Source organism: Verruconis gallopava (genome assembly GCF_000836295.1).
Source record: "Verruconis gallopava strain CBS 43764 unplaced genomic scaffold supercont1.36, whole genome shotgun sequence".
NCBI lineage: Eukaryota > Fungi > Ascomycota > Dothideomycetes > Venturiales > Sympoventuriaceae > Verruconis > Verruconis gallopava.
In genome coordinates, this window is record NW_015622172.1 from 72,435 (window position 1) to 98,176 (window position 25,742).

Consider the following 25,742-nt stretch of genomic DNA (forward strand, 5'->3'; position numbering starts at 1 on the left):
TTCTTCATCCCGTACCCGCATACTTCTTAATCGCTGAGACGAAATCCTCGAGACAATGTCTGTATGTCGCATTCGCATTTCATTCTTGTCCTCAAACGTTGCAACGATTCAAGAAAATCTCTGTTTTTTTTTTTCGGTCATAAAGAGAGCTAGACATGATTCCGACAGAGACCGAGGCGGAATATGCTAAATGTTGTGCTCCAAGCTGCAACACCGGCGCAAAAAACTTCGCACGTCATAACGGCGGGTCGAGAGTTTCCATCAGATAACTCTATTTGACGCCAAGAGAATGCGTGGCGTCCCTGCAGCAAGCGGAACAAAGGACCCATTGGGGCATTATGGGTTTTTTTCCATTGCGTTTTATCCCCTTTTTGAGCCTTGATCGCAATAGAAACCAAGTCCGCGGGCAGGCCAAGCCAAATTAAAAGATTATCTGATCCGAGGTCGGTGTCCCTAGTATGTTTGCATTGGTCTACGCCGAAGGCGACATGGGTTGACGTCGTTTCCGTCTCTCTTCCGCGCTGCTGTTACTAACACTTTCCGAAGAGATCCGAGTATGAGAAAGTTGCAAACGTTGTCGCAGGGTTGCTAAGCGAGCGCAGACCCGAGCCAGTGTTGCTGGCTTTGAGCATGCCGTCAAATACCATCGTACGCCTGTATAACCTGGTTAGAGGCTCATTTGAAGGTCCATTATTGCATCGCTAATGATTTGCTAAGATTTCGGAATGGCACAAGGCGTTATGGATGAAGCGGAATGCATTCCCCCCCCCAACACTCGTCAACTAAGTCTAGATTGAATGGAAAATTGAAATGTAGAAACATCTGAAATGTAGAAACATCGCGCAACGAGGCCTGAACCGCCAGCTTCGATAGAATTAATCACCATCGCTCAGACATCTTCATGTGATCCCAACATTCTGTTCGTCGTCAGCCAACACGAATAGAAACACAACGTCGGAGTATACTTACGGTCGAAGGCTAGATCGTCGCGGAAGTAGATCTTTGCATTGCTCTCAGAACAAGACGCACCCATCTCGGGAGCGTATACCATGGCCTGGTTTCCGATGGCAAGAGCAATCATGCTAGCACGTCATTAGACGCTTGAAATACGTTGATACGTCGTAGAAGGCGACTTACGGCGGGATCTCGGGCCACTCTTCGAACTTGGGTGCAATCTTGTACTTTTCGGCAATAATCTGCTGATACAGATTCACGGCAACGGTCCTCCCCATCGCGATGGCCCCTCCACAGCGCTTGATGCCAGACCATTTTGCCATGTCCCCGATTGCATAGTGACGCTCGTCATTTCGCTCCCCGTTCAGGAATCGCAGGCTTATTCGTGTCAGAGCAAGACGAGTTTCCGTTCCGTGCAAAACTTACTGCTTGTTGATCTTCACGTAGCCCTTTTCATCCAAACAGGATCTGGGAAGGTATGTACCTGTGGGTACACTTCCAGATGCAGCAAATATCACATGGCCTGCGGTAAGCACAGTCCCGCTCTGCAGTGCTATCCTGTGAATGGTCTCTCCGTCACCGCCGCTTGCTGCTGTTGTTTCGACAACCCTTTCGCCTAATACTACGTCGACGCCTAGCTCCTTTAAAGCGTTTATGGTGAGTTTGCTACACTCGGCTGGAAGAGACTCGGATGAAAGCAGTCTGTCGCGCGAGTGAATCAAGGTCACCTTCTGATTCGGCTGGACAAGCTTGAGTTCCGCAGCCATCTCGACTCCCACAGCACCTCCACCTATCACAGCCACTCCATTTTTCGTTTGCTGTACTTTGCGCGCATGGTCAGCAGTTTCCAGCAGATATTGCTTTCGAGTGAGAGACTGTGGTACGACGGGAAAAGCTCGTCTGAGCCCAGATGCGGCGATCAGATAGTCATATGCATGCTGCGACTCGATATCGCTCCCAGCATGACGGATTTTGGCAGTCAGTGCATTAGTGTCGACCTTAACGACGGAACCTCTAGTCCAGCGAATGCTAGGGTGACGTAGAGCTGGAATATCTTCAAACTTATGCCAAATCTTTGGGGCATAGTCGCTGGAGCAAAATGCAAGGGGACAGCCGATGAGATGCACTAGGACAAGTGAGTAAGAATAAATTGATTCGATGCAAAAGGAAAACTCACGGTAACCATCCCTCTCATCTACAATGTGAATGTCCAGCGCGATGTCATCCTTCACTTCTGGGGGCGCATGATAGGCTGTGCCGAAGCGTGTGACGCGACGAACACAGAGGTTGAGAAGACTCAATGCGGCACCCACGCCCGCGTACGAGCCCCCTACAATAAGCACTCGAGTGGGAATGAGTGTCATGTCGAATTCAGGAGCGCAGTTCTGTGTGGCTCCTAGGCCGGAGAATCTCGTTTTTACATGATCGTTCCTTTGAAGTGACTCACAGACTTGCAGTCCGAGACGTGAGGAACTGAGCGATGTCCTTGCTCCATCGAAAGCCTGCTTACCCACACCAGACAGGCGGCGTAGAGCACTACAGACGGCGGTATCGGAGTTCTGTAAACAGGGAGCCCATTTTGAGCGTTTCAATTTCGGTTGGAGTCCAGCAACATGGCTCAGAGATGCGTGCGAAGTCGTACGACCGGCTCCTCACAGCTGTTGAAACGCTGGCTGGTCAGACGTCAACGCCCGGGTACCCGTGGTCTGGACACTTGACGACTTGCGAGTATAAAGTTATCTGATCCGCTCTTTACGAGCCGGACTCTCAGGGATGCCGAGTGGGTCGCATTAGGGAGATTTCGCCCAGAGTTGCTCCACCCGTTGGACGTTTGCAAGGCCGCGAGTGGCCAGCACCTTGGCCTTCTTGTACGGGATATGCCATTGCATGTAACCTAGCTGTTAGTGCCTTTATTGAAAGACGTCTGTAGACCTACCTTGGCGGTCTCCACCGTGCTTCGCTAACGAGCATGAAAAAAAAAATGGTGCGAAGCTCTGCTGATCACCCTTCAGCAGCCCTTGCCAGAGCGTGGAGCTGGATACGACGGCTTACGGCGTTGGCACCTGTTAGCCACGCACTGATGGACCATGCTCTTGGACATGCCGCCGTCGATTTTGGCTGAATTGTGGTATGATATGATTCAGAGCTGAAGCCCTAGCTTCTTCAAGCCCAAAACCTTTCGCGGCCGACCTCATGTTCTTGGTTTTTTTTCTGAAGCTCTTTCATTTTCTGTTTCCAACAGTCATACCTCCGACGCCAGAGACGAGACGATGGAGTGCTCTGCAGGAGTCGGCTATGACGCCGTAGTCGAGCGGGAGAAATGCTATGAGGTCGTCATCATTGGCTTTGGTCCCGCAGGCCTTGCGCAGGCGATCGCTCTGTACGAGCAAGAAGCTGCCCCGAAGGATGTCTTGATTCTTGAGAAGTCCACCGGCTTCCGCTGGCGTGGCAACGAGTTTCCAGATGGGAGGGCAAAAATGAGAACGAACATGGTGCACGATTTGGTCACCGCCAGAAATCCCAAGTCCGAATTCACCTTCGTCAACTATCTATGGACGACGGACAAACTGGTGGGATACACAAACCTTGGACTGATTAATCCTCCAAGGCGGCTGTTTGGCATGTACCTCGAATGGTGTGCAGAGAAGGTGCGCATTGCTTCCAGACCGAAAAATGGGACTTGCTAATTCAGAGTGAACACAGTTTGAAAAGATGAATTGGGTGCAATATGGCCGCGAAGCGATGTCCGTCGAGCCGAATTTTCCTGAAGCGAGCTCGACCGATCGTTTTCGAATTCGAGTTCGCGACATCGTCAGCAAGAACGTGGATTCCGTGATCGCAAGAAAAGTCATCGTCGCTCCCGGAGTGCTCAAGCAGATTCCCGCCATCCTTCGCCAACCCGGGCTTGAAGACCGTGTCGCTCATAGTTCGGACCTAAGGCTGGTAGAACCCAAGATCCTTCAGCGGGCGGAAGACCGGCTCAAAATCGCAATCATTGGCGGCTCGAACGACGAAGCCGCCGAAGTTCTCCAGCACTGCATGTCGTGGGAGAGACCGGCCGAGATAGCTCTTTTCACGGATGGAGACGTCTTTCAGCAAGCAGACAAGAACCCCTTCGCTCGGAACACGTTGCTTGCATCAGAAACCAAAACGTTCGAGACCCTCAGTCGAGGGTACGGCCATGTAAAGCCAGAGTCGACCATGCAGTCCGACATTCTCAGCTCTCTGTACCTTCGAAACTACGCACAAGACATTCGAAACCCCACCAAAGAACAGTCCGAGTTCACGGTGGCACAATGCCGCAAGCTCGTTCGAGCAAGTCGGCAAGACGAATCGGGCAAGTTAACTCTGTTCTTCGAAAATGTGCTGGACCACACTGTGAGCTCTCATGGGCCCTTCGACTTTGTCTTCGCCGCCTCCGGGTATTCGCGCGGCTTGCACGAGAGGCTTGTTGCGCCGCTCAAGGAATATTTCGACGACAGAAAAGGGGGCCTGAGTGTGAACGCCGACTACAGAGTCAATCTCGACCGACGATTTGTCGATCGTCGAGCGGGGATCTGGATGATTGACGGGTTTGAAGGCGGCACGAGCGACGCTTTTTCATTCATGGCATTGAGAGCAGACAGGATTTTGAAGTCAATCATGAGCGCTGACAAAAGCGCCGAAAACGCGGCTGAGAATGGCCTGGGAAGAGAGCAGGTCCAAAGACCAGCATTGTAAGCATGATTTGTTCGGCTGATGGATGATATCTGGCAATGATCGGACGTTCTCGTTAATGATACTGTAGCGAAACATTTTGCAAAGTGAATATTGGCATTGATTTCTGTCGACACTATCAGGAAGCACTTTGGAAGATTTGCTGAAACGAATTTCCCTCTCAATTTGCGCATTTTATTGCCAAGTCAGCACAAGGGACGTCAAGTAATCTACAATCTAGGTTGAACGGCTGTAGCCTGGCGCTGAGATAGCCACCGTTCACCAATTTCTCTGAGCATGAACTTCTGGATTTTCCCGCTTCCCGTCAGAGGTATCTCGCCGGTCAAGCCATCTTCACCAAGCCAAAATATATGATGCGGTGATTTGTGTCTGCCCAAAGTCTGTCTTGTCCAAGCTCGAAGCTCCTCGTCGCTCGGTCGCTCGTGTCCAGGTTTTCGTTGCAAGAATGCACCCACGACCTCTACCAAACGAGCATGCTTGATGCCAACGACTATGGCCCGCTCCACGGCCGGGTGTTCGACTAATCTATCTTCACTAAACCGTAGTCAGCACAGATCACCTTGTCAAGAGATATCTTCTAGAAAAGTAAACTTGCATTTCCAGTGGATAGATCTGGCCATTCTGTTAGCGTTCAAGTTATGTTCTTCGAGATATACTTCTTACATTTTCTCCGCCCCGGATGATGATGTCTTTGAAGCGTCCAGTGATCGTACAGTACCCTTCGGAATCAAAGACCGCCTCATCTCCAGTGTGCAGCCACAAGACACCATCCTCGTCGAGCTCCATACATTCTGCGGTCTTCTCCGGGTTCAGCCAGTAGCCCGCCTGCAATTGGTACCCGGCCATGCACAGCTCGCCGCGGGTGCCAACAGGTACGATGTTGCCATTCCTGTCCACGATCTTCGCGTGCGCGTGGGGCATTATCTTACCCACTGTATTCATTTTGCGCTCCATTGTGTCGCTTGTCGTTGCATTGAAGCAGGTTGGCGAAGCTTCCGTCAGCCCGTAACTACTCGTCCATTGAGTCATGCCAAACTCATTCGACATGAGCTTCATGAGGTGCTTTGGAACAGGAGAGCCAGCGATGATACCTGTCCTTAGTGATGTCAGGTCTAAACCGTCTCTCCGTGAGCTGAAGAGCGTGTCAAACATGGCAGGAACGCCGTGCAAGGCTGTTGCTCTCTCTTCGGATATAGCATGTAAAGTCGCGATAGGATCGAAGAGTTCGCTCGCGTACACAACTTTCGCTCCGTGCGTGATGACCGCAAGAAGACCAAGGACAAGTCCGAAGCAATGGAAGAGAGGCGGAGGGCAAACAAGAACATCCTCTTTTTTGAGGTCCATGCGATCTCCTATGAATCGCGCGTTATTGACGACACCATGGTGAGTCAAACCAGCAGCCTTTGGGTTCCCCGTAGAACCAGAAGTGAACAGAAGCATGCATATATCATTAGCACCGAGAGCGCCTTGTACTTCTTCCAGCGCATCGCCAGGCAACTGACGACCATCCTCGATAGCTTCGTCGTAGGTTCTAAAGCCGTCGTTCTCTCCGTACAAGATGACAATTTCTTCCAGTGTGGGCACAAGATCCGGGTTGTGCACCAATTGTGAAAGCAAAATCTTGTTGTCTACCGCGCCAATGCGAGAGGTGGTGAATAACATCTTACATCCTTGAACTCCTGTCAGCAAGACTCATTACGATTCCAAGAGCTGGGGCGGTCACCTGTGTGTCTCATAGCTCGGAGTGCCTCTCCTGCTGTGTACGTGTTGTTCAGAACCGTCAAGATGGCGCCAACGCGTGCGGCAGCGAAAACGACGCATACATATTGTTCACAATTTCCAGCCATGATTCCAACGCGGTCACCAGGTCGTATACCCACATCGAGAAGCATTTTTGCCAAGTTGATGCTGTGATCGCATAGATCTTTGTACGTCCATCGCGCTCCTGTCCATCGTACAATCAGAGCCTCTCTCGATCCATATTTTCGCGTCTGTAGATCCAGCAAAGCCCCCAGCGTCAAGGACACCAGTGGAGGTTCTGCTGGCCCATGGACAATTGAGGGCCTGAAAGTTGAGCCTTCCGATGACGAGCCATCTTTCTTAACTTCGTTGTGCGCGTCCATATTTGCCAACAGAGATAGATCTAAGCCTCTGTTCTTGCAAAGCAGCTCATAACGACGTCGTCTAGCCAACCTAAAAATTGAAAACGAATCGTCCCGCCGAGCGGAGAGAAACGAGTGCCATTAGCAGCGAAAGACGAGTGATCATTTTGGCTACTCCAAAACGTGTGCCGAGCAACCGTTCGCTTATGACGCGAAAAAAGTCTCTGGAAAATGATGCGGCATATTGAAGATCCACATACGACCCCACCGAGGATCGGAGACAATAGGCATATTCGAATACAGGACCTTTTGGCCCGCAAGCCAGCGTCATCTGCAATGAACCAAGCACCGCCCAGAATGGTATGCGGTAGCTTGAATTGTGCCATCTAATCAGATCATCATATGATCTTATCAAAATTTTCGCGATGCAGATCATGCAACTAAGTGGGGACTGCTCGTGGTGCAAGGACCCTAAGGTACTGACCGTTAAGGAGGTTTCGCAATTGTAACGGATCATCACAAGCTTTTTGAAGAAGCCGTTGGGCAATCCAATCGGTCTTCCAAGACCAAATCGCCGGGAGAAGTAGCCACAAAGGGGGATTAGAATTCGACGTTGAAAGAAGAAAAAAAAAAAAATAGAAATTCCAGGATATCCATGAGCTGGCGAGAACTGATGAGGCAAGATCGTGTACTCCACCGCGTTGATAACTGCGGTGAACAAGTTGTAAACAAGTATCTTGTGACAATGATCACCGCTCTACAAGATGCTCCATCATTTCATTGTACAATTTTCACAGCTTGGATGGCATAAGCAAGGGGTTTATCCCATCAGGACCCCGTATCATTCCGTCATACGCCATGGGGCAAATCTGGAAGAATCTCTCGCGTGGACAAATCATCAGCGCCGAACGCTTGTGCGGCAGATCCACCCATTCCCGGACAGCAAATCCGTTGGCGAAATCGTAGGCCAAGACCGTGGCATTCGTGGCGTCAGGCTCGCCTACGACTCGCATTGTTCTTGGCTCGTCCAAGAAGATGTAATGCAGGATGGCGGACCACCATGCCACTACGCGGTGCTGGCCTCGGAACCGCACATCGCCTACTAAGCTGTGCCGACCTCGATCGTGCGGATGGAAGGACCGGAATGCTCCGAGGGGATCTTCCTGTGACGTTCATCAGCAAGTGCTGGGAAGGGCATCGATCAGCCAAGTCTCTTTACCTGGGCCCAGTAAATGTCGAAGTAAGCGAAAAAGGTGCCGTCAAACTTGGCGAGAATCGCCAACTTGTGCGGATCCTCATCCATGTCCTTCAGATACTTGATGTGCTGTTCAAGCGTGCCACTCTCGTTCCAACCTCGGGCAACACGAGGATCGTTCTGCCATCGATGGAAGAGGTCAACATGCGTACTATTGTTCACGTCAAGAGCCACCATGGAGAAATGCTCCTTCAGGTGGGGAATGTAACGACTGTAGATGATCGATCCGGGCTTAGGTTTCTGAGGGCGCAGCAGGTGGCGCATGTGGACTCGACCAGATGGGAACGTCGTCGTCTGAGTAGGAATCAAAGGAGGAGGCGGGTAGCTCGACAAAGGATACACAGTCGCGGACGGTACTTCGGGTAACCAGACTGGACGTGGCCCGAATGGCGACCCGGCCCCTTGCCAGAATGCGCTTCGGAGAGCGACGAGCTGGTCCTTGACGCTGCTAGCTAAGTCTCTCGTAGATTCAGCATCGGTCTCTAAATTGTCCCTCGAAGGATGCTGAATGGCTAGCATCACGGCACACAATTGACTCTTCGCAACCGCTGCATTCCATCCGTTGAAGATCAGACGTATCTGCTCATACTGAGGCCATCTCTCGAAAAGCGCGTACAGAGCCAGCCAGAGCTGTGCCAGAGTTGGCGCGCTGTCCTTCTTCCATTCGAACTTTACCACGGGGCTTCGGCAAGCTCGACCCCATGCCGTGTTGTCAGACTTCGGGGGCGGCTCTTTGGCACTTTCAGGCTCGGTGAAGGACAAATCGTGACTGTGCAGCCTGCTGGGTGGTTCGGCACCTTCTGGCAAGGCATTAGGAGCTGGCTTTGTGCGCCGTATTTGCAGTCGAGCGACGCCCGAATCATGTCTCCCCGTTTCGAACACTTCGTATGTTGTACAGTAGGGCTCCGGCAGCCTTAAAATGAACGGATCTTTGAAAGGCGTGACTTTCATCGCGGCAGACTTGTAGATAAATACACCGACAGAAGCGTGATGTTGAGCGAAGACAGAATCGAGACGTTGAACAGCTCCAGCTGTGACGAGAGAAACCGACAAGCGAAGGAAGACTCTGAGTATATTTGCAACTCCGTATGAATAGAGAAATGAACGCAATGGCTGTCTAGCAAAGGCCTGCAGAGCTTGACAAGGCTGGCATCGTTTCCTGACGTTTACACGGACGACTCGCAGGGACAATTCCACTCTAATGCACAACCGCCACGCCGCCGATCTCGCTGACCTTTGGGACATGCAGCCAGCGTCGGAGCTAATTTTTTTTCTTTTGTTTTCTTTTTTGCTTGCAATTATCAAATTGATTCTGTCAGTATGCTGCCCATACCGCGTTTCCTTCTGCAGCGTAAATACAGGGCTTGCGGGCGCTCGCGTCGTAAGCAGCCTCAGACCAAGACCGATCAAGCAGCGATGTTCCCAGAGCCCAGAAGACGGTCGACCTTTCAAGCGGGAAATACGTGCATGACGCATTCCTCCCGCTGATCTACGCCTAGGAGTGAAACGGTCTCGTTGTGTTTTGGTACCGCGTAGCGAACAGAACAGAGAGAACGAGCGTGGACCGCGTAAGGCGAGATGTTTTCGATAGCGGATACTTCAAACAACGAGCTCGCAAAGATTGACGATGTAGCCGTGGAAATCTGGCAATGGTGCGTGCTCTTGCTAATGAGGCATCGGACGGTCCAGTCGTAACACTGACGTGAACTGCTGTATCTGGTATTGCATTGACTTACATGCCTGGTGTGTGCAAGACTTGCACAAAACGGGGATTGCTCGTGCTTCACCACGCATATGCTTCTCTTTGTTCATCGGGCGAAACGTTCAGGAGCACCGGGTTCTCTGTTCGAAGGAGAATAAACAAAATAAAAAAAAATACATAGAAATAAAACCAAAAAAAAGAGTAGTTTTATAACTGGATTGAAGACAACACAGCATGTTCATGCTACGGCCAAATCGATAGCGCCACGCACTTTAAGCAGGCTGCTCTTGAACAGCTTCGGACATGTTTAGATCCGCGGAAACGGGGTCTAATGAATACGTACCAAGAAGGCACTCTATCTTGTCCATATGCGTATCTAGACTATCTATGAGCTCGTGGACACAAGTCTCCTCACTTCTGAAATACGCGTCCAAGTCCTCCTGCTCGCCATCTTTCTACATAGAAACTATATCAACGTCTAGAGATGTCTAGAAACTCTAGCTCTTAATCAAAAGACTTGTCCCATCCATCTCCTCAGGTATGCTCAAGCCCATACACTCGAGAACTGTCGGTGCCACGTCGCCGAGCACGCCGTCCGTCTTCTTCAAAGTCCATTCCTTTGGAGCGTTGGCCATCACAAATGGCACCTTGTTCGTCGTATGACTCGTCTTTGGCTTCTTCTCTTCGTTCAACATCTCCTCGGCGTTACCGTGATCAGCTGTTACGAAAAGTACATAACCATGCTTTTTGCACGCCTCGTACACAACACCAATGGCCTTGTCCGTCTCGGCAACTCCCTTGATAGCAGCTTCGTAGACGCCAGTGTGACCCACCATGTCCGGTGGCGCAAAGTTGTTCATCAAGAACTCGAACTTGCCCTCCGCAATGCGCTCCGCGAGTTTCTCGGCAACGGCCATGGCGCTCATTTCAGGCTGCAAGTCGTACGTCGCTACCTTTGGCGATGGAATGAGCTCGCGCTCTTCACCTTCGAATTGCTTCTCGACACCTCCGTTGAAGAAGAACGTGACGTGTGCATATTTCTCAGTCTCGGCGACGTGGCACTGCTTTAAGCCTTGGTTTCCAAGCCACTCGGCCAAAACATTGCTCATGACCTGGGGAGGGAACGCGATGGGAAACTTGAAAGCAGTGTTGTAGCGCGTCATGGTAGTCACGGAGATGTCCTTGGGATAAGGGAAGTCCGGCTTTGGAGAGCGGTCGAAATCACCCATCAGCTGAGTAATTTCACGGACTCGGTCGGAGCGGTAGTTGAAGAAAAACAGAGTGTCGCCGTCTGGAATACCGCGTCAGATTTAGAAGAAGAGCTAATCGTGTTGAACCTACCTTGAATCCGCCGCTCCTTCCCGCCAACGATGATTGGCTTCAAGAACTCGTCGGTCTCGTCTTTGGAGTACCGTTCAGCTATCGTGGCAACTGGATCGTCGCTTTCCTCGCCCTCTCCGAGTACGAGGCCCTTCATAGCGATTTCAACTCGGTCCCATCTCTTATCACGATCCATGGCATAGTATCGTCCAACGACGGTGCCGATCTCTCCGAGGCCAATCTTCTTGCACTCGTCCAAAAGATGCTCCAGGTGACCTTTACCTGATTTCGGATCGGTGTCTCGGCCGTCTCCGAAAAAGTGGATAAACACCTTCGGTACGTCCATTTCCTTTGCAACCTTGAGCAGTGCAATGAGATGGTTGATATGACTGTGCACACCGCCGTCGCTGACCAGCCCAAGGAGGTGCAGTCTGCCGTTGCCGTCCTTGGCTCGCTGAAAACTGTTCTTAACCTCCTTTACATCTCTCATCTTGTCCTTCTTGATAGTGTTGTCGATACGAACGACGTCCTGCCAAACCACGCGGCCAGCACCGATATTCAAGTGGCCGACCTCGCTGTTGCCCATCAAGCCATCTGGAAGCCCTACAGCATTTCCTGATGCTTCAAGCTCGGTATATCCCTGCGCAGTGTCGCTCCCCTCCTTGGCGAAACCGTCCATGACAGGCGTGTCAGCAGCGAGGATCGCATCGCCTTCGGGGGGAGATGTCTCGGATGGCAGACCCCAGCCATCAATGACAACTGTCAAGAAAGATCAGAACTGACCACAAGCGTTGTAGCAGATCAGTTACATACTGAGTACAGCCTTATGGTCTACCTTTGTCATGATTGCCACCTGAAGGAGCCCCGCGGTCAGCTCAGGGAAAGAGAAGAAAAAAAATCCAAAAAGTTGGCTGTGTACTTTGCGATTGAGCCCCAGGGCGTTACGATCGCAGATTAGAAGACGGTATCTGACTCGATGAAACAACCGTTCCGGGCTGACTTGGTATATGGCGATAAATAATCGCTCAATTGACTTTGTTGTCGGGCGCACTCGGATTTGCTTTTGTTGAACACCTGAAAACCAACGTGGGGTTTGAAAGCCCCATGACGTCGAGACGCCAGCAGTATAGCGAACTCTCGGCCCGTAGAACGCACTCACACATTGAGCCCACACAAGCGTAACGTTTGATAAGAGAAGATCCTCGTTGGCGTGCGTTACATCTCAGTGCTCCTCGACTTTGACACGCAAAATGCTGGGATGCCAAGTCTGGCTCTGAAGCCAGATCGTAGCCACGATGGTATGCTGACCTTGCTCAACTTGCTGAATGCGTATAAAGGCAGTGAAGACTTGCTTCACGGTGCTGAACAGCTAGAGACTAAGAGCATTGGTCGGCTAGTGCGTTATGTTGATTAAAGAGAGATCTCAAGGCCAGCCTTGAAGCAGTAGCATGCGTAGTGTGTGACATAGATGTCGCCGTTTCTTCAACCCATTCTACAGATGATTCTGATGCTGGTGTGGAGGATGGAATCTTGATATCATCAACTCGGTTGCTCCCGCGATGCCAATTGAAGACCTACTTAATTATTTCTGTTCGTTCTTCGAGATTTGCGATCAGTCATAGATCTTAACGTCAAAGTATGGTAGCTTCAGAGAGATGGGATCTCAGAGCTTTCGCTCCAACTCGGATAGCGCTTCGACTCCCTGTGCGGCACTATACGTTCTGCTTTCACGCCTCAAGTCTATCTCTACTTGAATCCTCCCGTAAGTTGAAACTTAAAAGCAGGCTTTTCCAGTAACTTTCCGACCAATCTGTTTCCAGAAGCAGCTATCTCCTCAGATACGTGGTCGGCTTCTTCTTCTTAAACAATTCTTTCTTTTCATTTATTCTGGAAGCACGATCCAGCTTTATAGGAAGCATATGAGATTTGTAGAAGCCAAAAAAAAAAAAAAAAAAAAAAAAAAAAAAAAAAAAAAAAAAAAAAAGGGGGGGGGGAGGTCTAAGAATCGTACGTGATGTAAACATAGACGAGGTAAGACGGTGGAAAAAAAAAGATGACTCGGCCGAGGTTTGAACTCGGGACCTTCAGTGTGTTAGACTGACGTGATAACCAACTACACCACCAAGCCCTTGTTGTTGATGCTTCAATGTGAACATTAATTAATATCTAATCAAAAAAACTCCAAAGAATAAAAAATTCGAGATTAACTTTTGCTTGACCCTAGTTCAGCTCCCTTCGCAAAAGTCAACACATGTAAACTCGAGATATCATTCACTCTCGAACTCTCACCTCAGCAGGAAGTAGTTCTGCATGCTGTAACGAATATGCGTAAATGGAACTTCATCAAGTTCGTATTGGACGACAGCGATGTCAGAGCTGATATATACTAAGCCTGTCGATATTTGCTCCTGCCCATGTTTTGCGGAAGCAAGTAAAGGCTTGAACGAGCATTTGTTTGATATGTATGCTACCCCTCGGGATCAACAGCGAAACGTAGAACACGGACAGATACGAGGCAATCTGAATGGCGAGGGATCAAAGAAGGCAGAAGGCAACGGAAACGCTGTCCCTGGGCTTATTCGAGACCATCTTCCAGGAGTCAGATATCCGATTTACACTCGATCTTGCGCGGCTTGGGCTTCTGACAGCGAAGTGAGTGTCTCCGACTCCTGTTTTTGCGCTGAACAGGAGGCAAGGTCGAGTCTGAAACAGGTTCAAGCTAACGGGGCTCGCTGGCCAGTAGCTCGTTACAGACGAATCACAGTATCGCATCTAGTCAGGAACACGCAGTGCATCGTGACGCCTCCCTTATCGTTTCCATCTTCAATTATCGAGACTGAAAAAGTACGAGAGATGGCTGCTCGTTTTACTTCGTGAACTGTTCTGTAGCAGAAGATGCTACAAGATGCTCTCATTGGTAGAACTGGTACCCGCTGAGCAAACGGATCGAGGCCACCCCTAGTACTTATTGTTCCATCCCAACCTGCACATTGGGACGAGCGAATACTCTTATTCATCAAAGAGCATGAAGATGCCATCGCTGAACGCCATACAGCTTATGTCCTCCATGCCGTTCTCTGCGCTGATCTTCTCCTCCACTTCGCGAACAAGGCGTGCCATCTCCTCAGAGTCAAGAGCCGTGTACGTTCGTTCCGGCTCGTATTTGCTATCGATCAACCTCTGTATCATCGTCATGCCCCTCTCCACAATCTTGTTCCTATCTTTCAACGGCCTCAAAATATTCAGACAGTTTTCCATCAGGTCTTGGTCTTGTGTGCTCTGAGCTGAGAGTTCGTCCATGATGAAACAGCGCGAAAAAACCGTCTTCAGCATGATGATGATGCACGCGCTGATTGCGTGGGCAGGAATCGTCCAGCAATCAATCTCAAATGGCTTGGTGCAGGACTGCGTCACCTCCTGTAAAATGGTTCTCGCGGAATCGAGGCATGTCGAATATGAGTAGTGAAATCTCCTATCTGCCAGACTCCGGCAAAAAAAGCTTCGGTGGATAGCAATGCGTTTATGGCAGAAAGAGATTCGCATCGTTCGACGAACATTCTCAATGACTGCCCCTGCACTTTCAGTGTTGTAGACTTGAATTCCGCTGCCTTCTGTGGATTGCGCCCGAAGCCAGTATCTCATGTCCCACGCGAGGCGGTTCATATTTGTATCAGCCTCGAGAACTTTCTCAAAGATCTCAGACATATCGCAGTTTTGCTTTTCAAGAGATGCGACGTTGTCAAAAAGCGCCCGTGCAATGTTCGTCATGTCGAATAGCAGACGCTGATATGTACATTGTGTGAACCATTCGACGGGCACTTCAGCTGCGACATCTTCTTCGAAGCAATTAGCCGGTGGAGGCGTTGTGCAGTGTGCCATGACAATGGAATAACTGCGTTTGAATGTCGTGAGGTAGTGATCTTGTATGCACAAGAAGCACCAGACACGTTTCTTTATTTCACGGTCGATGATTTCAGGCATTGTCCACGACCGTTGCTGAGATGGCTCCAGTCTGTGGAGATTCATCATTTGTGCTGCTGCATTCGCCATAGCCAGAAGAACAATGATTCGCTTACCGTCCCTGTACTTAAATCAGCCTTTTAGATAGAAAGCGCAATAGACACAAAGGTGGTCTGAAAGAGCCGAAGAATGGCATTGCAGAGCATGCGTACCCAAAAGCATGGCAACACGGCAGGATTACACATATGGCCTGTAGCAAGTGGACTGGATCAAGAAACTTTGTTAGCCGGATGAAAACATGTACAACCGATCCACAGCGTAAAAGAACCACTGACTTGAATTGCTCGTGGCCAGTTCAGCGGCATGCATAGATTCTAGCGCAAGTTCGTAGAAGCTTTGTGAGAGCAAATGGAGATCTGGTAGGCCTATTCGATCGGCGCGTTCCTTTCCCATATACATGAATGACAGCTACACAATAAGCATCATGAGAAAATCATTCATACGATCAGTTCCGGTGTGGAAACAAGTAGAATGCTCACATACGCTTAGAACGGCATAATACAGAACCAGCCATGCAGCTTTCGGCAGACTTTGCGGCGTCTGACGATGTAGCTGGCACTCTTGAATAAACGTAGGCATGTGCAAAACATTATGTGTCCAAGCTACATGGATTCGATGGAACTCAAGCACGTCTCTCTCCTGGAAAGCTGTGAGGGAGCCGCGTATACGCAACGCCCAGTTTCGAGAACGGCTTGTCTCAGCAAGGCCTTGGTGGCTGCCCCACGATAAAGTCTCCAGATTATTCGCAGCCTCTACCTCTATATTCGGCTCAGAAGGTCGCTGAGAAGTGTCTGTTTCGCCGGCGGGTCGACTGCCAGACTGTCGGCGAAGTGAACTGTATTCCGGCGCCAAAGAAGTCGACTCCAGATTCCAACCGGGCCTAAGGACGGTCTCGATTGGCAAAGGCGTGGGCGACAAAATTCTTTCGAGATCCGGATGATTCGAGCTATTGCAAGTGACATCTGAAGGTCTCTGTGCTGCTCCATTCGAGACGTATGCAACCGGACCAGAGGTGCCATTCCTAGTGGTTTCGCCGCTGATTTCTAGCTGTGAGGGAGATATCTTTAACGGTGACCCAGGAAGAGTCTTAGTCAGAATGACAGCCTCGCGCACACATTGCTCCGGGATCCCTCGACGCACGCAATGCAGGCAAGGGATGGTTTTGGAGCAGCGCATCTTCCTCTTGGAACACGGATAACATGATAAAGGAGCACGCTGCGTAACCCTTGGCATTGTTTTCATGCGCTGCCCCCATTCGCTTCGTCATGTCCAAGGCAGAGCAATGATGCATGAAATAGCATAATCGTCCTAAGCTGCGCGACTTATGAAGCAAAGCTCGGCCTGCTTCGTAAGGCGGATAGAAAACCGACCCGAACCCCACAAATCCCAGCCGCGTTAGTCCTAGAAACGCGCTGGCGATTCGCACGCTTGCTACGACGCAAACGATTCTCTTGTCTCAAAGATTTCGCGGAGAAATCCACGCCATTTTTACACTGTTCGGGGGTGGCAAATTGGCTACCATTACCGAAAGGCCTAGAGGGGGTTCTCTCTAACTTTGATTTTGCCCGTTCGAAAAGTTAAAGCCATGGTCATTTCAAGAATTACAATCACTTAATACACTAGTCAATATATTCGCGCTCTAAATCTCATCCAATTCTCGTCTTGAAGGCATTTTGGTCTTTGCATCTATGTAGAAAATTTGCATTGGTGAATGATTACTCGATAGCACCTTATGAAGTCCCCCCTAACACTTCCTAGGCCCTCTCTTTTGCTATGCTTTCGATTGGCCTTAGAAATAAACTGTAGTCAAGTTCGTCTTCGTCTAAGCCAAGTTCCTTCAGCTTCCTCAAGAACGGGTGATTTGGCCGGTTCGTCGTCATGCCCTTCAGCGACAAGCGGCCTATATGCTGTGGTTCGAGCAATGGCTTTTCACCTTTGGCGAGTAGCTTTGGGTGAGGCACAACGATTGAAGCTGGATCTGGATTAAAGAAGAAAGGGAGCGAGTAGCGTTCGCTATTGGCGTTTCCAAAGGCTCTGTGAACTGTTGCAGAAAAGCGTTTATTTGACAGCACCTCCATGTAGCTACCTGTATTCACGACGTATGCGTGCTTCTTAGGGGGAGCTGGTATCCATTTGCCATTGGCATTTAGAACTTCGAGACCACCGACATCATCTTGGAAAAGGCGTCAGCGCAGAGTCAGGAGATGTGAATCTCGAGGACAACGTTTACCTTGACAAAGTAGAGTGAATCCTATATTGCGTGTTCTGTCAGCTCATATTCTCTGCTCGCTTCTTTATTCTTGCATGAAGGAAAGGAATAGGATGGAGGAGACAGCGTACCACCATAGTCAGCGTGTGGAGTAATGGAGGACTGAGCATTAGGGCTCTGGATGGGGTAATACTGCATGGTGATATCATTCAATGGATAGCGGAATGTCTCATCGAGGTCCCTTTCGTCAAGCCCCAGAGCAAGAGCGAAGATCTGAAGCAGCTTTCTCGCGAATCTGAAAACATCCTGGTCTGGAAGGCTGTGAGCCTTGAACATCAAGTCACAAACCTGATCCAGCGGCGACTATCATCACTTACAATAATCATAAATGATTCTCCTAAACTCGGGGAGATCGTCCTCCGGCCACTGATTGATCGTGACAGTGCCGCCAGGCGCAACGGCCACGAAATGCTGCTCCGGATTCGTGTAGTCTCTACCCATGCTGAACGCGGCACGACGCTTACTTCCGTCCTCGAACTGAAACGGCAAGTATCCCTTCACGCCTTGGCTTTTGTCGACGTGAATTTTCAGCAGCTTCTCCTCCGGCAGGCTGAAAAGTCTCTTCATCATTTCCAATGCGGCATCTGGCTAGCCGTTAGCCCCTCCTTGCTTCTCTTTGACGGGAATGGACAGGAATCGCGTGCCCATCTTTTCGTAGGAAACGGGCGGATTGACCGCGTAGAAGAACCCAACTTCTTCGCATGCTTTGCCTACTTCTGCTGCAACAGCCTTTCTGACATCAAGGTCAGGCGAAAAGATGTTGCCCACGTCCACTGCTGGGATCGACTCGAACGTCTCCTTCGCGTTTTCGCCGGTCAGAATCGGGCGGTATTTAGAATAGCCGCCAGATGAGTACCAGACACGAGCGGGGTCATTTTTCACCTCAGGTATGACAGAAACGAGCGGATTTGGCGGAACTGTTGACGTCGCTGTTGTGGTTGTCGCCATGGCGGATGTTTCGATGTATAAGGGCGGGCTTCGTTACAGTGCTTACCTTGTTTGAACGCCATCGTTTGCCTGGCTTTCTACATTCCATTTATACGAGCCAAAGTTCAAACCTCCCATAAGTCTAAGGCAATGAGCCGCACTGGGTGCTCCACACACAGTATGTTTGTCTCACGACAACCGTCTAGCCTGTCCGTGAGACGGGTAAGTTGCACAATCTCGGCCGAGTCTCCACTTTTCTCAGCCGTAGGTCTTCAACGTTCAACGAAGAGCCCAATTATGTTCAGACATAACTTCCAACGATAGGACGAGTCCGCACCAAAAGTATCGTCTACTTTCAGTCTCAGGCTCTGTGCTTTCTCGCCCGCGTACCGCTCTCAATTTCGGGGGGAGCCGACCAAGAGCAGCAGTGACTATCCAACCGCCCGCCATTGTGCTTTTCGTGTGCGTGTACAAGACTGTCAGCGCCTCGAGATAATATGGCGATCTGGAGGCTCCTTATCTTGGTGTAGTAGTCGGTCCAATGTCTATTTAAGATGAGCTCGCTCTGTCCCCAAAAGAAGCTCAGGACGAAGTAGATCGCTGTCGTATGATTCTGCCTACCGTTCCATCCCTTCACGTTAAAAACCACGCAAGTATGCGAGGCTTGCCATCCAAGCAACAGCTGGTCGCGCGTTGTACCTCCTTGTCGGCATGGGAGCTACCCAAGGAGCCTTCCGCGCTGGCACCGGATCATGTCTGGTCAAACAAAGACATGGACCCCGTCAAGCCGGAGGACCAGACATGGTCAATGTGGACGTGGATGGCATATTGGGCCACCGAAACTATTAGCTTGGGAACCTGGCAAACAGGCGGAAGTATCTTGAAAGCAGGACTGAGCTGGAGGGAAGCGGTTGGAGCAGTACGTTTCGAAGTCCATTTCCCCCACGTCTTTTCTTTTGAAGCTGTTTGACAGCACGTGAGGCTTCATAAATAAGGAAAGAAAGAAAATTAAAACGTTGGCGCTGACGAACTTTGGCACACCCAGGTAGCGTTCGGCTCTTTCACCACGTCGATTGCCATCACGATGAATGGGGCGATCGGCGCAAAGACCCATCTGCCGTTCTCCATCATCGTCAGGTCGTCGTTTGGATACTACTTCGGCTACTTCTGCATCATCTCGCGATGCATTCTTGCCATGTTCTGGCTGGGGAGCGTCACTACGAACGGATCGATGGCCGTCACGGCAATGGTCCAGTCAATATGGCCGTCCTACGCTAGCATTCCCAACCACATCAGTTCCAACATGGGCATCACGACCAAGGGTATGATCAGGTGAATTTTTCCCTCTCGCACAGCCCCCCGCCACCTTGTACGACAGCCGTTCTAACGATAAACCCCCCTCATCAGCTACCTCATTCTCTGGCTGATACAGCTGCCGCTCTTGATGATACATCCTCGAAAGCTCCGGCCCCTCTTCCTCGTCAAGCTGATCGTGACGCCAATCGCCGCAATCGCGACGATGGCGTGGTGCGTGCACAAAGCCGGAGGTGCTGGCCCGGTATTTTCCCAGCACGCTACCGTCCACGGCTCCAACAAGGCCTGGGTCTTCCTCGGCTGCGCGTCGTCCGTCTCCGGCGGCCTGTCGACCCTCGCATGCAACATCCCGGACTTCACCCGGTACGCGAAGTCGACAAAGGGCCAGTGGGTCCAGCTACCGTTCATCCCGTGCATCTACGTGCTCGGGGCGCTGATCGGGATCATCGGCACGTCCGCCACCGCCGTCGTCTACGGAGAGCTGATCTGGAACCCGCTGAACATCTACCTCCGCTGGATCGAGGATGGCTCGAGCGGCGGGAGGGCCGCGGCCTTCTTCTGCGGCGTCGCCTGGATGATCTCCCAGATCTGCACCAACGTCACCGCAAACTCCATATCCGCCGCCAACGACCTGACCGTCATGTTCCCACGCTACGTCAACATCAAGAGAGGCAGCGTCGTCGCGGCCATCGTCGGAGCGTGGGTGTTCGTCCCGTGGCGCATCGTGGCCACCGCTACAAACTTCCTTACCTTCATGGGAGGCTACGCCATCTTCCTCGCCCCGATCGCTGGCATCCTGTCTGCCGACTTCTGGGCCGTCAAGAGGCAGAGGCTCGACGTCGTGGCTCTCTACGACCCTCATGGGCGGTACAGATACTGGAACGGCGTGAACTGGCGCGCCGTCTTGGCCTTCCTGATCGGCTTCGTGCCCAATTTTCCGGGGCTCGTCTACGCCGTCGCCGGATCGACTGGTCAGACATCCGTTCACATATCCGAAGGAGCGCAGCACATGTACAAATTCGACTGGTTGTACGGTTTTGTCACCGCGGCGTTCGTCTACACCTTTCTCAGTCTTCTGTTCGGAGACTACGAGGCGTCCGTGGTTACAGATGGAGACATAGTTGAAACGGCCTACCTCGAAGGCGCCTCAACAGACGACGAGAAGCAAGCGGGTATTGTAGTAGATCAGAAAAAGGCTCTGGAATAGACGCGTAGAGATGTATCTGACTTGGGTGGATCGGTTTTACAATTATCGCATTAAGGATCGATCCTACAGGCGCAGGATCAAAGGCTTCCGAAAGGAGCCACCGATGAGACGCCGTACAAATTTTAGGATGTGTCCGGTTCTATTGCCAAAGTGCATGCTGTCGTCCGAACGCCATATGAATGCAGTTTCTATCCATGCCCATGCGTCGTAAAGGTCTGTGAATCACGACTTGAACGTGCCGCTCATACCAGTCCTCTCCCTCTGCCCCTTTGGCACTCCCTTCTTCGTATCAAGTGCTTTCTTGTATGGGTCAAAGCCGTCCATCTTTCCTTTCTTTCCCTTTTTCTTCCCACTTTCAATTGCTGCAGTGTTGAGAACGCTCGGCGCGTTGGCGTAATCAAATGGCTCTTCTTCTGCTTCTGCGTCTTTTTCAGCTTGCGCACTACTACCCATGAGCGCGGCCATGAAGCCGCTCGCCTTATCCCCCTTCTTATCTCGTTTGATTTGCTTCTTGGACATTGGTGCGGAAGTGGTCTGTGACTGTGCAGCATTTGGCGCGGGAACCGAAGAGCCTTTCAACGCACTAAGGAACCCTTCAGTCTGGCCGTGTACAGATGTCTTTTTGAGCTCTATGCTCTCATTGCGCCTCTGGTCCTGCGCTTTGGCTTTCTTTTTACCGCCTTGATCCTTCTCATTAAAGATGCCTACCTCGTCAAGGCCAGCCTTAAGCTCGTCCCCTTGTCTTTCCGGTTCTTGCGCCTTGCGTTTCTTGCTTCGTTTGCCACCTTTCTCGCGGAGTACGAATACGTCGTTCGGTTCTGCCGGAGGTGGAGCTTGCACAAGTGCCTGCGACTCAGTTGCTGGGGGCGTTTTGGGTGTTTCCGGAGACATAGGGCGAATCTCGGATTTGGCTGGCGTCGTTGCATTTGGGGCGAACACGTCGGCGCTAACTTCGGGCATTGGCAACGTGAGTTTCACGTCTGGGGTTGTGGTCATCCTTCTCGCTTGTGTAACACTTGCTAAAGTCGAGCCCCAGAAACTACTACTATCCGACTTGACCGCATCGAGATCTACGGCAATCGGCCGAGACAGGACACTGCTCGGCAACACGGCAACAGGCTGATCCGCTTCTGTCGCTGCAATCTTCGTCTTTATCGCAGCGGTGATAGCGTCCCGCGCTGCAATCCTGCTGTTGTGCTGTTGGTCGGCCTTCTGATCCGACCTGGCTAACACGTCACGCATCTCCGGCCCATCTTCGCCGCGCTCCTTTGCCTCGGCAATGACGGCGACAAGTTGGTCTGCGTACTGCCGCACTATGTGGGCATTGGCAGGAGTCGCCGCGAGTAGGTTCTCCTTTGTGACGGGCATCTCCCGCGCAATGGTCTGGAGCAGATGGTTGCTCATGACATAGAATAAGCTTTCATCCTCTTTTCGTGCCATGTTGTCGCGCCACTGGTGCACGGCTCTGAAGACGGAGAACTGCTGTTTCGACAGCAAGGCCGGGGTTCGAATTAGTTGCCTGTACCATCCCATCGGACCAAGTCCATTCTCAGCGTCGTAAAAGGGATTTTCGTAACGCTGCAGTCCATATCGCTTTGATTCGCGCAACACGTAATCGAGCAAGTCGCCGTCTGGTTGACCGACATTTGAGCTGTCAATTAACTCGTTGCGCAGGCAGTCGTAAATGTACAGCAGAAAGTGAGTATCGGAGCGAGCGTAGTCAAACAACTCCTGAGACAAGGGTCGCACTCGCCAGTCAGCAAGTTGATATTGCTTCTGTGCCTGGAAGTTCACGTGTTTCTCCAGCAAGTACGCCAGACTACGCTTTGGATAGCGAAGAGCCGTGGCGGCGTGCTCGGTATCGAACACTCCGACGAGGTACAGACCAAGGTCGCGCTGCAGCCAAATCACGTCCATGGCACTGCCGTGTAGAACCTAGGTTACGGATGAGCTCATGCGCTGGGCCAGCAAGAGGAGAAGAAAAGATAAGAAAGATGAGCATCAGTTACCTTTAGAATACTGGGATCAGCAAAGACTTCGTTCAGGCACTCGAGACGCCTCCTCCACGGCTTCAGCGTGTCGATTATCCAATCGCGGTCTCTCGTGCTGATCTGCATCAAACACACTATGCCAACGTAAGTTCTCTGGTCATGATGCTCCAAATCAATGGCGATTTCCTTCGCCTTCTTCAACTCTTCGAGCATTTCGAGCATGGCTTCCTCGGTGTCAACCAGCGTGGCGGTGGTTGTGTCATAGGGCTGATACGGGATCGGATCCTGTCTGATGTATACGCTGGGCGGAAATTTGTACTCCTCAATCTCGGTCTGATAGGGATGTCGATATCTGCTTCTCTCGTCAACAAGCTGTTTCAACCCAAACGAGAAACTCTGGTAGCAAAACAAGTTGCAGCTGGCGTCGAAGCTACACAGCAACTACGCATTCAGGCTACATGTAAAGTAGGGAGGAGAAAGTGCGTCACCGTACATTTGTCGTCCCGTGCCATCAAGGCTGTCCTCCGTGCGTAGGCTTTGCTCAAGGGGAACTTTGGCGTGCGGCTTGCTTGTGAGAAGGGGCTTCCAAGGACCGGCTGCGAAGTTATCCGGAGGATTAGCAAAGGCGCGCTGGGGCTTGAGGATGTTGGCCGCCTGTTGAAAGCCCCTCTTGAATTTGGGCAGGTTCGGAGCAGCGGTCTTCTCGGCCTAAAACAACGAAGAAGCAAGTCAGCACACGTTCGCATACGAGCCCAGTCGGTCTTTTTTTTTTCTCTTTCTTTTGTCGGCTCCTACCTCGCTCGAGACAACTTGCTGCGCCGCACCTGCGCCCTTCTTAATCACGCCGCGAAGCCCATCCAGCACCCCATCCGTGCGCTCTAAAAGACTGTCGACCACATCAACAACGGCGTCCCAATTGCTGTCGAGCGCATCGCCGTCCGGCAGCTTCGGCGCTGCGACGCGATGGGCGCTCGCCGTCGGGGCGGCACTCACAACTTGCGCATCGCCAGCCGCAGCCGAAGCCAGGAGCCTCTCCGCCAGAGAAAGGAGTCGCGCATTCTGCCGGTCGAGCTTGCGCGCGAACGACGGGTCCAGCGAGCGCACAAAGGGCAGGTCTTCGGCACACAGGGCGGAGGTCGTGCGCGTGGTAGAGATCAGCGCGGTTCTCAGAGGAGCCTGCAGAGACTGGAAAGACGGCGGCTCTGCCATTGTCGGAAGGGAACAGTAGGAGCGATGCTAGGCCGACATCCGTGGGCTGGAGATCATGCCCGCGCGGGTCGTTGTGGTGGTGGTGGAGGAGTTCAGTTCTTGTCGAAGTCGTCTGAAGAGTTAAAGGAAGTGCTTGGAGAAACTTTTTGGCGCTGGGCCATCCGGCCAATGAGGTCGCTGGAACGCCGACGGGGGGTCCCGCAAACAGAAAAAGACAAGAGACGGGCCAGGCTACTTCGACGGCGCAGGCCCAACGTCGAAAGCAACAGCAAAAGCCATCATCACACGTCGAGAAGAAATCTTCCTCTGTCTACAGAGCAGACCGCCAGAATGTCGTCTTCGCTGGCGCCCGAGTGCAACGAAGTGAAGGAGTATGTCTCTTCTCGCGCCCCGTCTGGTACGGATGATGGCTGACGACGAGTCCTAGGCGGTACGACACGTGCTTCTTGAAGTGGTATTCAGAGAGTAAGCCTGTGTCGTTGCCAGCGATCGGGTTCCGGGATGCGGCGCTAACGACGACACGCAGAGTTCCTGAGGGGAAACGCGAAGACGGACGAGTGCGAGCCCATCTTCAAGGAGTACAAGGCTTGCCTGAACGTACGTGCCTGCGCTCATTTACGGCGACAGCCGCTGTGTTTTCATCGTCTCCATCATCGCTCCCCCCCAGCGTTATTGTCATATTGTCATCTCTATCGAGTTTTTTTTTTTTTTTTTTTGCCTTATCATTGCCGTCGCTCACGGGGTGGAGCGGAAAAGCTGACCAGTCGGTGCCACAGGTTGCCCTCAAGGAGCGAGGAATTGACAAGCTGCTTGAAGATGCGCGGGAAGACAGCAGAGAAACAGATAATGAGTATTTAAAGGCCAAGTCGTGACTGCGGCCGGGGAGTCCATCTCACCTCGGCCCATCTCTCTCATCCGATGAAGACCTCGCCCGTCATGCGTCTTCTTCCATCTTCATTATCATCATCATCATCATCATCATTCTTAGCATAGCATGCGGGGATACCGGCGCAAACTCTCAGCTTTGGTCATCAGTTTCATGTCTTGAGGAGCTTTTGTTTTGCTCCGGCTAGAAAACACGTGGAAAGAAACCAGATCCCTGGTTCCTGAATCAATTCCAAGATTCATGAATGTTAAAGACTAGAAACCTTGAGGTCCCCATCGCCTCAAATGTCGTTTGAACAGACTTTCGTACTCATACACGTTGTACAATTTTCGCCCACACATGTGGCTTAACCGTGGCACACTCCCGCCGACAACAGACCCAAGCAGCCCCCTGCCAATACCCAGTTCTATGCACAATCTACACCCGCTGCCTGGAAGCAAGCATGCCGGCCCACCAAGTGCGACAAGGCATGGCGGGGGGGATATCAAAACCCATTCCCGGTGATCTAAAGTGTATAACAGATTCGCTTAACGACTCTTCCTCCCGCCGTATCTCGTCAAAGAATAAGGCCCGACCAAAAGACAAGATGAGTATATATAGGCCCAAAAAAATGGAAAGTCCGCCCACCATTTTTGCCCAATCCGTATGACCAATGGCGGCCAAAAATCGAGGCCGCCCATAGAAGGTAGGGAAATGTAGGTATATGTGCGTACGTTTGTATGTCTGTGTCTGTGGACGCGCGTGTGCATTTGCATGTGTCACAGTTGTACAGAGCACGACACAAGCGAGAGCAGGAGACGGATGGCAAAGGCAAAGCAGAGGAAAACAGAGCACCGGCCCAGACACAAAAAGATAAGAAACGCTCGATA

At 51.4% G+C, this 25,742-nt stretch overlaps 10 protein-coding genes and 1 non-coding gene across 12 annotated transcripts; 3 read left to right on the plus strand and 8 right to left on the minus strand.

Moving 5' to 3' along the window:
- Positions 1 to 134: 134 nt before the first annotated feature.
- Positions 135 to 2,644, minus strand: PV09_08066 (uncharacterized protein). Its single transcript, XM_016361917.1, has 5 exons — positions 2,132 to 2,644; positions 1,381 to 2,080; positions 1,138 to 1,332; positions 970 to 1,082; positions 135 to 917 (listed from the first exon to the last, which is right to left on the minus strand). The coding sequence occupies exons 1-5, from the start codon at positions 2,316 to 2,318 to the stop codon at positions 880 to 882; spliced, it is 1,233 nt and encodes a 410-aa protein (XP_016210223.1). The 5' UTR covers positions 2,319 to 2,644; the 3' UTR covers positions 135 to 879.
- A 325-nt stretch (positions 2,645 to 2,969) lies between these two features.
- PV09_08067 (uncharacterized protein) lies at positions 2,970 to 5,288 on the plus strand. The gene is made up of 2 exons (XM_016361918.1): positions 2,970 to 3,602; positions 3,658 to 5,288. The coding sequence occupies exons 1-2, from the start codon at positions 3,225 to 3,227 to the stop codon at positions 4,672 to 4,674; spliced, it is 1,395 nt and encodes a 464-aa protein (XP_016210224.1). The 5' UTR covers positions 2,970 to 3,224; the 3' UTR covers positions 4,675 to 5,288.
- On the minus strand, positions 4,749 to 7,062 carry PV09_08068 (uncharacterized protein). The gene is made up of 4 exons (XM_016361919.1): positions 6,395 to 7,062; positions 5,335 to 6,341; positions 5,267 to 5,283; positions 4,749 to 5,205 (listed from the first exon to the last, which is right to left on the minus strand). The coding sequence occupies exons 1-4, from the start codon at positions 6,792 to 6,794 to the stop codon at positions 4,881 to 4,883; spliced, it is 1,749 nt and encodes a 582-aa protein (XP_016210225.1). The 5' UTR covers positions 6,795 to 7,062; the 3' UTR covers positions 4,749 to 4,880.
- Positions 7,063 to 7,349: 287 nt separating this feature from the next.
- Positions 7,350 to 9,170, minus strand: PV09_08069 (uncharacterized protein). The gene is made up of 2 exons (XM_016361920.1): positions 7,993 to 9,170; positions 7,350 to 7,936 (listed from the first exon to the last, which is right to left on the minus strand). Exons 1-2 carry the CDS (start codon positions 8,977 to 8,979, stop codon positions 7,565 to 7,567), a joined length of 1,359 nt encoding a protein of 452 aa, XP_016210226.1. The 5' UTR covers positions 8,980 to 9,170; the 3' UTR covers positions 7,350 to 7,564.
- Positions 9,171 to 9,931: 761 nt separating this feature from the next.
- Positions 9,932 to 12,118, minus strand: PV09_08070 (2,3-bisphosphoglycerate-independent phosphoglycerate mutase). The gene is made up of 3 exons (XM_016361921.1): positions 11,864 to 12,118; positions 11,072 to 11,809; positions 9,932 to 11,021 (listed from the first exon to the last, which is right to left on the minus strand). The coding sequence occupies exons 1-3, from the start codon at positions 11,892 to 11,894 to the stop codon at positions 10,228 to 10,230; spliced, it is 1,563 nt and encodes a 520-aa protein (XP_016210227.1). The 5' UTR covers positions 11,895 to 12,118; the 3' UTR covers positions 9,932 to 10,227.
- Positions 12,119 to 13,104: 986 nt separating this feature from the next.
- On the minus strand, positions 13,105 to 13,178 carry PV09_08071. The gene has a single exon. It is a non-coding gene; the product is annotated as a tRNA-Val (tRNA).
- A 693-nt stretch (positions 13,179 to 13,871) lies between these two features.
- PV09_08072 (uncharacterized protein) lies at positions 13,872 to 16,376 on the minus strand. Its single transcript, XM_016361922.1, has 4 exons — positions 15,554 to 16,376; positions 15,346 to 15,478; positions 15,223 to 15,274; positions 13,872 to 15,131 (listed from the first exon to the last, which is right to left on the minus strand). The coding sequence occupies exons 1-4, from the start codon at positions 16,310 to 16,312 to the stop codon at positions 14,060 to 14,062; spliced, it is 2,016 nt and encodes a 671-aa protein (XP_016210228.1). The 5' UTR covers positions 16,313 to 16,376; the 3' UTR covers positions 13,872 to 14,059.
- Positions 16,377 to 16,647: 271 nt separating this feature from the next.
- PV09_08073 (uncharacterized protein) lies at positions 16,648 to 18,479 on the minus strand. The gene is made up of 5 exons (XM_016361923.1): positions 18,334 to 18,479; positions 17,657 to 17,923; positions 17,411 to 17,590; positions 17,301 to 17,321; positions 16,648 to 17,243 (listed from the first exon to the last, which is right to left on the minus strand). The coding sequence occupies exons 1-5, from the start codon at positions 18,347 to 18,349 to the stop codon at positions 16,825 to 16,827; spliced, it is 903 nt and encodes a 300-aa protein (XP_016210229.1). The 5' UTR covers positions 18,350 to 18,479; the 3' UTR covers positions 16,648 to 16,824.
- Positions 18,480 to 18,783: 304 nt separating this feature from the next.
- PV09_08074 (uncharacterized protein) lies at positions 18,784 to 20,835 on the plus strand. Its single transcript, XM_016361924.1, has 3 exons — positions 18,784 to 19,185; positions 19,312 to 19,598; positions 19,674 to 20,835. Exons 1-3 carry the CDS (start codon positions 18,874 to 18,876, stop codon positions 20,785 to 20,787), a joined length of 1,713 nt encoding a protein of 570 aa, XP_016210230.1. The 5' UTR covers positions 18,784 to 18,873; the 3' UTR covers positions 20,788 to 20,835.
- PV09_08075 lies at positions 20,462 to 24,102 on the minus strand. Of its 2 annotated transcripts, XM_016361926.1 has the most exons (5): positions 23,772 to 24,102; positions 23,574 to 23,664; positions 23,272 to 23,486; positions 22,797 to 23,130; positions 20,462 to 22,722 (listed from the first exon to the last, which is right to left on the minus strand). In XM_016361926.1, the coding sequence occupies exons 1-5, from the start codon at positions 23,834 to 23,836 to the stop codon at positions 21,010 to 21,012; spliced, it is 2,418 nt and encodes an 805-aa protein (XP_016210232.1). In that variant the 5' UTR covers positions 23,837 to 24,102; the 3' UTR covers positions 20,462 to 21,009. The 2 variants fall into 2 exon arrangements, with proteins under 2 accessions (XP_016210232.1, XP_016210231.1); XM_016361925.1 differs by having other exon boundaries at positions 23,574 to 24,102.
- Positions 24,103 to 24,237: 135 nt separating this feature from the next.
- Positions 24,238 to 25,180, plus strand: PV09_08076 (uncharacterized protein). The gene is made up of 4 exons (XM_016361927.1): positions 24,238 to 24,358; positions 24,415 to 24,452; positions 24,514 to 24,584; positions 24,764 to 25,180. Exons 1-4 carry the CDS (start codon positions 24,318 to 24,320, stop codon positions 24,857 to 24,859), a joined length of 246 nt encoding a protein of 81 aa, XP_016210233.1. The 5' UTR covers positions 24,238 to 24,317; the 3' UTR covers positions 24,860 to 25,180.
- The last annotated feature ends 562 nt before the right edge of the window (positions 25,181 to 25,742 follow it).

Bases quoted from the DNA above. Each gene is read 5' to 3' on its own strand.
- PV09_08068 (XM_016361919.1), bottom strand. From the start codon at position 6,794: ATGGACGCGCACAACGAAGTTAAGAAAGATGGCTCGTCATCGGAAGGC. The intron at 6,342-6,394 runs GTGACCGCCCCA...CAGGAGTTCAAG, and splicing joins CCGAGCTATGAGACACACAG to GATGTAAGATGTTATTCACC.
- PV09_08073 (XM_016361923.1), bottom strand. The intron at 17,591-17,656 runs GTAAGTGATGAT...ACAGCCTTCCAG, and splicing joins GAGAATCATTTATGATTATT to ACCAGGATGTTTTCAGATTC. The intron at 17,244-17,300 runs GTAAACGTTGTC...GCCTTTTCCAAG, and splicing joins ATTCACTCTACTTTGTCAAG to ATGATGTCGGTGGTCTCGAA.
- PV09_08074 (XM_016361924.1), top strand. From the start codon at position 18,874: ATGATTCTGCCTACCGTTCCATCCCTTCACGTTAAAAACCACGCAAGT. The intron at 19,186-19,311 runs GTACGTTTCGAA...TGGCACACCCAG, and splicing joins GGAGGGAAGCGGTTGGAGCA to GTAGCGTTCGGCTCTTTCAC. The intron at 19,599-19,673 runs GTGAATTTTTCC...CCCCCTCATCAG, and splicing joins ACGACCAAGGGTATGATCAG to CTACCTCATTCTCTGGCTGA.
- PV09_08069 (XM_016361920.1), bottom strand. From the start codon at position 8,979: ATGAAAGTCACGCCTTTCAAAGATCCGTTCATTTTAAGGCTGCCGGAG. The intron at 7,937-7,992 runs GTAAAGAGACTT...TGAACGTCACAG, and splicing joins TCGACATTTACTGGGCCCAG to GAAGATCCCCTCGGAGCATT.
- PV09_08070 (XM_016361921.1), bottom strand. From the start codon at position 11,894: ATGACAAAGGTAGACCATAAGGCTGTACTCA. The intron at 11,810-11,863 runs GTATGTAACTGA...CTTTCTTGACAG, and splicing joins AGACCATAAGGCTGTACTCA to TTGTCATTGATGGCTGGGGT. The intron at 11,022-11,071 runs GTAGGTTCAACA...GCGGTATTCCAG, and splicing joins GAAGGAGCGGCGGATTCAAG to ACGGCGACACTCTGTTTTTC.
- PV09_08067 (XM_016361918.1), top strand. From the start codon at position 3,225: ATGGAGTGCTCTGCAGGAGTCGGCTATGACGCCGTAGTCGAGCGGGAG. The intron at 3,603-3,657 runs GTGCGCATTGCT...GAGTGAACACAG, and splicing joins TCGAATGGTGTGCAGAGAAG to TTTGAAAAGATGAATTGGGT.
- PV09_08076 (XM_016361927.1), top strand. From the start codon at position 24,318: ATGTCGTCTTCGCTGGCGCCCGAGTGCAACGAAGTGAAGGA. The intron at 24,359-24,414 runs GTATGTCTCTTC...GACGAGTCCTAG, and splicing joins GAGTGCAACGAAGTGAAGGA to GCGGTACGACACGTGCTTCT. The intron at 24,585-24,763 runs GTACGTGCCTGC...TCGGTGCCACAG, and splicing joins AGTACAAGGCTTGCCTGAAC to GTTGCCCTCAAGGAGCGAGG.
- PV09_08075 (XM_016361925.1), bottom strand. From the start codon at position 23,987: ATGGCAGAGCCGCCGTCTTTCCAGTCTCTGCAGGCTCCTCTGAGAACC. The intron at 23,487-23,573 runs GTAGGAGCCGAC...TCGTTGTTTTAG, and splicing joins AGCAAGTTGTCTCGAGCGAG to GCCGAGAAGACCGCTGCTCC. The intron at 22,723-22,796 runs GTAACTGATGCT...TCCGTAACCTAG, and splicing joins CTGATCCCAGTATTCTAAAG to GTTCTACACGGCAGTGCCAT.
- PV09_08066 (XM_016361917.1), bottom strand. From the start codon at position 2,318: ATGACACTCATTCCCACTCGAGTGCTTATTGTAGGGGGCTCGTACGCG. The intron at 1,083-1,137 runs GTAAGTCGCCTT...ATGACGTGCTAG, and splicing joins GAGTGGCCCGAGATCCCGCC to CATGATTGCTCTTGCCATCG. The intron at 918-969 runs GTAAGTATACTC...GACGACGAACAG, and splicing joins CGACGATCTAGCCTTCGACC to AATGTTGGGATCACATGAAG.
- PV09_08072 (XM_016361922.1), bottom strand. From the start codon at position 16,312: ATGAAAACAATGCCAAGGGTTACGCAGCGTGCTCCTTTATCATGTTAT. The intron at 15,275-15,345 runs GTCAGTGGTTCT...TTCTTGATCCAG, and splicing joins ACTGGCCACGAGCAATTCAA to TCCACTTGCTACAGGCCATA. The intron at 15,132-15,222 runs GTACGCATGCTC...ATTTAAGTACAG, and splicing joins CCGTGTTGCCATGCTTTTGG to GGACGGTAAGCGAATCATTG.